Genomic DNA, 10022 nt, shown 5'->3' on the forward strand with positions numbered 1-10022 from the left:
ACAGGAAGAACCAGCCGAAGAACAGCAGAGTCGTGGTAGAAAGTTCGGAGATGGTATTAAAGTAGCTCAGTTTAAATGTATTTGCCCTTACTCTGGAATTAAAAATACTGGGTGTCTATTTAGATTTTGTTAAAAGTGGCTGCAAGTCATCAGCTCCAGTGGTGCAGATGGATAAGTGTGTACCCTTGACTTTTTGACGCGAACGACTGGGGTTCGAGCCCGCCTTTTGCCGAACTTTTTTCCCCTCCCTTTTCAAATCTTGTATTAGCAATGGATTCTATTTACACTAAGAGAAAATAGCAGTATTTTTAGGGGATCGAACCCCAGTCGATCGCATTGAAAAGCCAAGGCCATGCACTTATCCAATTGCACCACTAGAGCTGATATTTTACAGCCAATTTGAACTAAATCTAAATATACACTCCATATTTTTTATTCCAGAGTAAGGGCAATTCATACAATACATTTAAACTGAGCTACTTTAATACCATCTCCGAACTTTCTACCACGACTCTGTTCTTCCTGTATACGTTGATTGACAGATGTCTCGTCCAGTCAGCGGTGAGTAATCCCAAACCAATGGCGCGGTCTCAAACTATACCTACCTCTTCCGGTTTGTCTGATTTGTCGTTGTGTTTTCTGACTTGTTAATTTGTTTTCGGATTTGTGTTGTGTTTTCTGACTTATTTTGTTTTCGAATTTGTCATTGTGTTTTCTGACTTGTTATAATGTTTTCTGAATTGTTGTTGTGCTTTCTGAATTATTTTGTTTTTTATATTTGCATTTGCGTTTGTAATTTGTTTTGTTTTCAGAATTGTGATTTGCTTTGCACTTCTTGGCCACCGTAGATACTGTACCTTGAGTTTCAGCCACAGTTGTACTAATTTATACGGAAGTGAAATCCATTTAAATGAGTTTCATAATTTGAGTCCAATGTCTTTATTATGTTTGGTTTGCTTATTTAATGCAGCCATTATAATGTCAGACAAAAGTAAATCTATTCACAACTGGATAATAAAAGAGGTTTCACCATTCAGCAGTTGTACAGCTTTATCATTCATCTGAGTGACCTTATCAGGTCTGGTGGCCTCATCACTTGATGATTAATTAAATACAGGAGCCACCTAAGTCGGTGAAGCTTTGAAATACTTCAACTTCACAGTGTTCGGTTTTCCCACAGGCCTTCCCTGGTAATGATTCACTCACCACTCATGTGATCCTTCTAACTCTCCACCATTGCCTCACTGGCTCTCTCTTTTTTTCTCCCATAAACCTCTTGACTGTGTGTATGTAACTGAACCCCAGTGGAAGTGCCATGGACCAGCTCCAAAAGCTTCTATCTTCCCTCCCTCTCTCCTCTGTCATCCTCTCATTTTCGGCTCTTCTCTCCCACATGATCTCCCAATTTCCACCAGAAGGCCTTCCTCCCCCACAACCATCTCCCGTTTTCTTTTTCTATTTCCTTCTTTGGTGAAAATGCTGAAAAAGAGAAGGGGAGGAAGACCTTCACCAGTGTTGAGAGGGAGCGGATTTGGCCACGTGTTTTTTTTTTAAAGTGCTTATGCCTCATCAAGGCGAAGAAATCGCACACTCAGCATGTTTGCACATAAACACACCCATCTAGAGGCACAAGGTAACCCTGAATGAGATTGTAGAATGTAGACCATAGTGGATACTAGTAGGCTCTTAGGTAATTGAATGTCCTTGGCCTAAACTGGGTAATTTTTGTACCAGAAATATTGTTTTTGGTGATTTTGCATAATCTATTCTAGTCTATGGAAAAAAACATTACAATTGGTTTAATTTATAAAATATTTATCAACAAACAATAATCTTTTTTTTTTTTACATTTAAAAAAAGTTTTTTTTTTACACCTCAAACTTACAAAGCTTGACTCACTTTAAGAAATGCACATTAGCAACTCTTCTGCATTAAAGCTCAAAATGATTATACACTTATATTTAGAAATATTCAGAAGGTGAAACTAGTAAAATTGGCATCAATAAAATAATACTTAATGTCTCAATTTGACAAAGTTTGACAACATGCATAATTGTTGACATACTAACACAAATATTGTTTCATTTCATTCACTCTTAACACAGAGAAGACTAAAGAAAAGAAAAAAGGAAATTAAAGAAATTATGAGTGTAGAGGTCATAATGAATTATCAAACAAATTAAAAAACAGGAAGTGAACAGGAAATAATATGTAGCTTGCGTATATACAGTGTAATGCGTGCTGTATCTTGAGGTTTTTGTGCTTTTATATATAATTCAAGCTATAGTAGTGCAAATGCAATTCGGTCTTCCACCTGTATACAAAATGCATTTCAAACTTCATTTTCCCCACATATTTCTGGACTTATTATTATTTTTTTCTGACATTGCTATGCATTTTGGAAGACTCCCACTGCAATGAATGCATGCATGTGCAATTATTCAAATGTTGTTTGATGCTGAAGTTCGGCTTAAAAAGTGCTCACTAACTACAGCAGTCACACATATTTGTGTGACATATATGGTGTGTAAATGCATAGATGTTCAGCTTTGGGTGGCTGCTTCTCAAAGTGTAACTTTCATTGTTCCCAAGACTTAAAATCAGTCATGCTTTCATTTACGTACACTTTGATTGGCACAGAGTGTTTGGAACAATTCTTAATGGGCGTTCAGTCACTTCAACAGAACACCAAACCTTTGACCTTTGAGTCTTTATGAAGGAATCTGTTTGAGTTCTTTCACAGGCTGTAAACACAGACTACATCCACCCATTAATGACCATTACCAGCCTAATGACAGTTCTGGCTGGCCAGGAAAAATAAAGATGGGAATAACTAGTAGGCAGAACAGATATTTTTATCTGTGCATAGAGACCTACACATTTATGGAGTGTTGATTCTGGATTGTGCAATGGACAGACTGTAGTTGGAACTCAGCATTGCGTGGCTTTACCAACTCAACAGCAATCTCTGGTGCATCTTTTAAAAGTCTTGTTTATCCAGTCATAAACCAGTAATCCTATTTTTGGTGAAACTCAGATCGTTGTGTGTGGGGGCAGATTGCTGGTTTGCTGGGATCTCAAACAGCAGTATCAGCATAGGCATACCTTGAGATGTGAAGTTCTCACGTGAGGGCACAGCAGTGTAAAATAGACGTGTGCATGTATATGTATGCATGTGTATGGGAAGGTAAAGTGTGTGGATAGGGGTTGCGTTCTATAAGTTGTCATTGCAGTTGCGACAGAGAATCTCATCTTGCTCAGGGAAGAAGCCGGCGCCCACCAGCGACACAGAGCATCGAGAGCAGGTGAAGCACGGCTGGTGCCATTGCCGGTCCTCGAACGAAATGTACTTTCCGCCACCAAAACCTAAAAGGAAATTAAAAAAACATGTAAGATGTCTGACATTTCAGATGAGTTCATCACATGATGTCAAAACGAACACATCTGTAATCCCTGAACAAAACCTGTTGCTGCACCACTGTCAATTTTTAAACCAAAATGACGTCCATGCATATTTTACCTGTAATAGGTTTTTTGCAGGCTTCACACTTCTTAGCGTACAGATTGCCAAAACATTTGAGGCAGTATGGGCTGTCATCACGGGAGGTGAAGTGCTGACCAGCTAGTTGGACTTTACAGCTTGTGCACACAAAGCACTCCTTATGCCATGGCTCTTCCCTATAGGTCACACCACCTTTAGCCAAGGCCTGAGGCGGAGAGAGTTCATCAGAGACACAAACAGTAACCTGTCCGCATGAGCTTCTGTATACTTGACCTAAAATCAAGCTACCTGGAAAAAGGTATGACATTCAAATGTATTCATTTGCCATTGTTTGTTCTGCATACAGTACAACCTCTTGTTGTGAGAGTACATTCATATAATTTACTTGTTTCCAACAATTGAGGTTTGATACGAGATTGTTAAATGATTGATAAATTAGCATATTAGAATGATTTCTGAAGGATCATGTGACACTGAAGAATGAAGTAATGGCTTCTAAAAATTCAGCAATGCCATCACAGGAATAAATTACATTTTATAATATATTAAAATAGCATAATATTACTGTTTTTACTGTATTTTTATCAAATAAATGCAGCCTTAGTGAGCACAAGGGTCTTCTTTAAAAAACAAAAGCACAAAAATCTTATTTAATTAACAAAAAATGTATTTATTTCACAGAACTATAGAGCCAAGACTGCAAACAGATGGTGGTTTGTCAGTACAGGATGTGAAATTGACAGCCAGAGTTAACCAGTGACCAGCAAGACTTCTGATAAGCAACAGGAAGAAGAAATTAGGTCAGAATTCAGACTTTTTGTGGAGGGAATGTGTGTGTGGGCTGATGAGCAACACATGGTTACGTATTTCAGGCAGAGAAGCTAGTAAAACCACCACTGACCTGTTTACATCGAGTACAGCGTGGTGCGAACTTGTTCTCATAGCAGGGTACACAATAGTGGTCATCTTTATCTGGGATAAATGACTTGGAGCCTATTGGTTGTTGACAGCTGTTGCAAATGAAACAGTCCTCATGCCACGTGGAGCCGGCATACTCAAGCTTCCTGGTTCCTGTGTGAGAGAGAAAAAAGAAAGAAAGAAAGGAAGCCTTTAAAATAAACAGTTTCCTTGTTTTCGACAGCTGCTCAGACCATGTTACCACAAAATCTATAAGTTGGTGATGTAACTTTACATATATAATAACTAGGGCAGTGAATTAATTATATATTTGGATCGAGTTTAATCATATACGAAATCAATATATATAATTGATTTATATATATATATATATATATATATATATATATATATATATACAATTGAGGTTTGATACGAGATTGTTAAATGATTGATAAATTAGCATATTAGAATGATTTCTGAAGGATCATGTGACACTGAAGAATGAAGTAATGGCTTCTAAAAATTCAGCAATGCCATCACAGGAATAAATTACATTTTATAATATATTAAAATAGCATAATATTACTGTTTTTACTGTATTTTTATCAAATAAATGCAGCCTTAGTGAGCACAAGGGTCTTCTTTAAAAAACAAAAGCACAAAAATCTTATTTAATTAACAAAAAATGTATTTATTTCACAGAACTATAGAGCCAAGACTGCAAACAGATGGTGGTTTGTCAGTACAGGATGTGAAATTGACAGCCAGAGTTAACCAGTGACCAGCAAGACTTCTGATAAGCAACAGGAAGGAGAAATGAGGTCAGAATTCAGACTTTTTGTGGAGGGAATGTGTGTGTGGGCTGATGAGCAACACATGGTTACGTATTTCAGGCAGAGAAGCTAGTAAAACCACCACTGACCTGTTTACATCGAGTACAGCGTGGTGCGAACTTGTTCTCATAGCAGGGTACACAATAGTGGTCATCTTTATCTGGGATAAATGACTTGGAGCCTATTGGTTGTTGACAGCTGTTGCAAATGAAACAGTCCTCATGCCACGTGGAGCCGGCATACTCAAGCTTCCTGGTTCCTGTGTGAGAGAGAAAAAAGAAAGAAAGAAAGGAAGCCTTTAAAATAAACAGTTTCCTTGTTTTCGACAGCTGCTCAGACCATGTTACCACAAAATCTATAAATTGGTGATGTAACTTTACATATATAATAACTAGGGCAGTGAATTAATTATATATTTGGATCGAGTTAAATCATATACGAAATCAATATATATAATTGATTTTTATATATATATATATATATATGGAAAAGGGTTATGTCTTATTTTCTGATAAAAAAAGTATTTTCACCTCTAGGACCACCATTGCATTATTCCATTGTGGGACCTGCTGATGAGCAGGTCACCAACGGTCACTTCACCTGGCTGTGTCACCCAGTGAAAGACTTCATGGTTCTTAAGAGATCTCACGAGATTCACACGTTACCCAGATCAAAAGACTTGTGAAGATCCTCCTTAAAGAGGCCCCACTGCCAAAATCACTAAAGCTTTACACAGAGAGCAAAAGATATAGGTCGTAATCCCCTGGATAACAAAAGACATTTTGAAGAAATATCAAGTTACAGTAAGGCCGTCTTGCTCAAGTTCAAAACATGTCACCACATTCATCAAAGCAAAGTATGAACCATGAAACAGAGCCCTCCATCCTTTCTCTTTCCCTTGTCATCTGCACATCACAAACAAAAGTCCTAACCACTAACAATGTGTTCCTCTTCCTATAAATGTAGCCCTCAGGTTACATGAACTGGGACTCAAAATTGTGGCAGAATATTTTTTATCTCTTTTTTTTTTTTTTTTTTTTTTTTTTGGTTTGGCAGCTTTTGGAGGTTGTAATACAGCTTGATTTGTTCACTAGATTTACCTCTGAAAATAACAGCTACAAATTTTAAATTTTACATTTCCAGGACGAAATAAAAGAATTTGCAAGGCAGCAAAATAAATGTTAAAATTTAAATTTTTGTTTGAATGAAACGGCACATCAGAGCTGCTTTCCCGTTGTCAGGATACTCAGCAAACATCTTTGCAGTCCAAAGGTGACTTTAGATAGTTAAATATGCACACGAAAGAAAAGTCCAACAGGAGTTCAATATGCAAATAGATGTCAGGAAGAAGATCAATCACAATTCAGTATTCAAATATTATGACAACATCACTGTTGGTTACATTGTCAGTGCTGAACATTCTAACAGTGCTTAAAATCTACAAAAACCAAGTAGACTAACACACCTAAACTAAAATTGTTAACAAAATGGCATTACATTACCATTCAAAAGTTTGGTGTCATTAACATTTTTGTAATGTTTTAGAAGAAGTCTCTTATGTTCACCAAACTGTGATGGTAAAGCTGAATATACAGCAGCCATTACTCTGGTCCATTTATAAATCATTCTAATATGCTGATTTGTGCTCAATGTTGAAAACAGTTGTGTTGCTTAATACTTTTGTGGAATACATTTCAGGATACTTTAATGAATAGAAAATTCAAAAGAACATGATTTATTTGAAATAGAAATCACTTTTAATCCATTTAATGCATCCTTGCTGAAAATACATTTTTTTACTGGCCCCAAACTTGTGAACAGTAGTGCAAGTGGTTCAAGCTGAATAAATTGCAGAAGTTTCATACTTGGGTTAAAAACAAACTCTAACCACAACTCTAACCGCATTTATGGAAAATCAGTGCGTTGCAGGAATTAGAAAAATACATAAAAGGACTTTCAATACAGGGCTCACTTTGCAAGCCTTGCAAAAGAACATTCGTAAACTCTTGGAATTGTTAATTGCATTTCAGATGGATGCAGCCTTGCTGATTTAGTTTACTGGCTTATCTCCTCCTATCATCAGATGCTTGGACGGCAGCCATGCGCAATGATTTGGCTGAGAGACAGTAAGCCAGGCAGACTGGCAATTATTTTGTCACATCTAACCTGGTCCTCACTACTCAACACTCCTTCACTTCTCTCTCGCCCTCTATTTTAGTCATGCTGTTGGTACTACAGATTTGCTTTGGCAGAACTTTCCCCATTCTCTGTTTTGGCTCCATGTTTGTGAATCTAACGTTACCTGCATACCTGTGGCCATGTCAAGCTGTCTGTTTCAGTAGTGTGAAGACTTGCAGTCTTACACATCAAAATTGAGAACAAACTGAAGAAGCAAACTGGTGCCAGAGTGCGAAGGGACTAGATCTGAGACCAGGCTGAACAAGATTTGTCGGGTAATGACTTTAGTTATGACTGATGAGGTGTGCGGATGTCATTCATACCAGGCATGACAGTTTTATCGCAGGCCACACATTTGGAGGAGAACTCATTGCAGTAACAGTCATTGCACAGAAGAGCATCGTCCTGGCTGGTGAAGGGCTCGTCTGCCAGCGAACGGTCACAGCGGAAACAGCGGAAGCAGTGCTCGTGGTAGTGACGGTCCTCGTAAAAAAGCTCCTGAATCACATGGACACAACACAGAGATGTTATGAACATTTAAAGGGAGAGTTCATGCAAAAATCATGTTGTATGACCTTCTTTCGTCAATGGAACACAAAAGGAAAAATCTTGAAGAATGTACTTTTGTGTTCCACAGAATAAAGTCAGTCATACGGGTTTGTAACGACATGTGGGTAACATGAGAGCAAATCATGACAAACTTTTCATTTTTAAAGTGAAATCTCTCTTTAACCAAGAGGTTTTCAATACAAACATGAACTAACCTTGGGGAAGTCATGGCCTAATGGTTAGAGAGTCGGACTCGTAATCCAAAGGTTGTGGGTTTGAGTCTCGTACCGGCAGGGATTGTAGGTGGGGGGAGTGAATGTACAGCTCTCTCTCCCACCTTCAATACCACGACTGAGGTGCCCTTTAGCAAGGCACCAAACCCCCAACTGCTCCCCGGCAAATAATAAATGGCCTAAATAAATGGCTGCCACGTAAATGGGTAAATGCAGAGCACTAATTCCGAGTATGGGTCACCATACTTGGCCACATGTCACGTCACTTAACAGTAGATGGTGCACTGGGGTCTCCATATTACAAACCCGATTCCAAAAAAGTTGGGACACTGTACAAATTGTGAATAAAAACAGAATGCAATAATGTGGAAGTTTCAAATTTCAATATTTTATTCAGAATACAACATAGATGACATATCAAATGTTTAAACTGAGAAAATGTATCATTTTAAGGGAAAAATAAGTTGATTTTAAATTTCATGGCATCAACACATCTAAAAAAAGTTGGGACATCTGGGGACTGAGGAGACAAGTTGCTCAAGTTTAGGAATAGGAATGTTGTCCCATTCTTGTCTAATACAGGCTTCTAGTTGCTCAACTGTCTTAGGTCTTCTTTGTCGCATCTTCCTCTTTACGATGCGCCAAATGTTTTCTATGGGTGAAAGATCTGGACTGCAGGCTGGCCATTTCAGTACCCGGATCCTCCTTCTACGCAGCCATGATGTTGTAATTGATGCAGTATGTGGTCTGGCATTGTCATGTTGGAAAATGCAAGGTCTTCCCTGAAAGAGACAACGTCTGGATGGGAGCATATGTTGTTCTAGAACTTGGAAATACCTTTCAGCATTGATGGTGCCTGTCCAGATGTGTAAGCTGCCCATGCCACACGCACTCATGCAACCCCATACCATCAGAGATGCAGGCTTCTGAACTGAGCGCTGATAACAACTTGGGTTGTCCTTGTCCTCTTTAGTCCGGATGACATGGCGTCCCAGTTTTCCAAAAAGAACTTCAAATTTTGATTCGTCTGACCACAGAACAGTTTTCCACTTTGCCACAGTCCATTTTAAATGAGCCTTGGCCCAGAGAAAACACCTGCGCTTCTGGATCATGTTTAGATATGGCTTCTTTTTTGACCTATAGAGTTTTAGCCGGCAACGGCGAATGGCACGGTGGATTGTGTTCACCGACAATGTTTTCTGGAAGTATTCCTGAGCCCATGTTGTGATTTCCATTACAGTAGCATTCCTGTATGTGATGCAGTGCCGTCTAAGGGCCCGAAGATCACGGGCATCCAGTATGGTTTTCCGGCCTTGACCCTTACGCACAGAGATTGTTCCAGATTCTCTGAATCTTTGGATGATATTATGCACTGTAGATGATGATAACTTCAAACTCTTTGCAATTTTTCTCTGAGAAACTCCTTTCTGATATTGCTCCACTATTTTTCGCCGCAGCATTGGGGGAATTGGTGATCCTCTGCCCATCTTGACTTCTGAGAGACACTGCCACTCTGAGAGGCTCTTTTTATACCCAATCATGTTGCCAATTGACCTAATAAGTTGCAAATTGGTCCTCCAGCTGTTCCTTATATGTACATTTAACTTTTCCGGCCTCTTATTGCTACCTGTCCCAACTTTTTTGGAATGTGTAGCTCTCATGAAATCCAAAATGAGCCAATATTTGGCATGACATTTCAAAATGTCTCACTTTCAACATTTGATATGTTATCTATATTCTATTGTGAATAAAATATAAGTTTATGAGATTTGTAAATTATTCCATTCCTTTTTTACTCACAATTTGTACAGTGTCCCAACATTTTTG

At 38.4% G+C, this 10022-nt stretch overlaps 1 protein-coding gene across 2 annotated transcripts in view; it reads right to left on the reverse strand.

The window, feature by feature from the left end:
* Positions 1 to 2030: 2030 nt before the first annotated feature.
* LOC107597118 (four and a half LIM domains protein 3-like) overlaps positions 2031 to 10022 on the reverse strand; it is a 55231-nt gene continuing 47239 nt past the window's right edge. For both annotated transcript variants that reach the window (XM_016288052.1, XM_016288053.1), the window contains exons 3-6: positions 7737 to 7911; positions 5325 to 5494; positions 3521 to 3707; positions 2031 to 3366 (exon numbers count right to left, since the gene is read on the reverse strand). In XM_016288052.1, coding sequence (XP_016143538.1) covers positions 3215 to 3366; positions 3521 to 3707; positions 5325 to 5494; positions 7737 to 7911 — 684 coding nt within the window. In that variant the 3' untranslated portion in view covers positions 2031 to 3214. The remainder of the gene's footprint in view (positions 3367 to 3520; positions 3708 to 5324; positions 5495 to 7736; positions 7912 to 10022) is intronic.

This window comes from Sinocyclocheilus grahami, unplaced genomic scaffold, assembly GCF_001515645.1.
Source record: "Sinocyclocheilus grahami isolate Dianchi unplaced genomic scaffold, SAMN03320097.WGS_v1.1 scaffold228.1, whole genome shotgun sequence".
Classification (NCBI taxonomy): domain Eukaryota; kingdom Metazoa; phylum Chordata; class Actinopteri; order Cypriniformes; family Cyprinidae; genus Sinocyclocheilus; species Sinocyclocheilus grahami.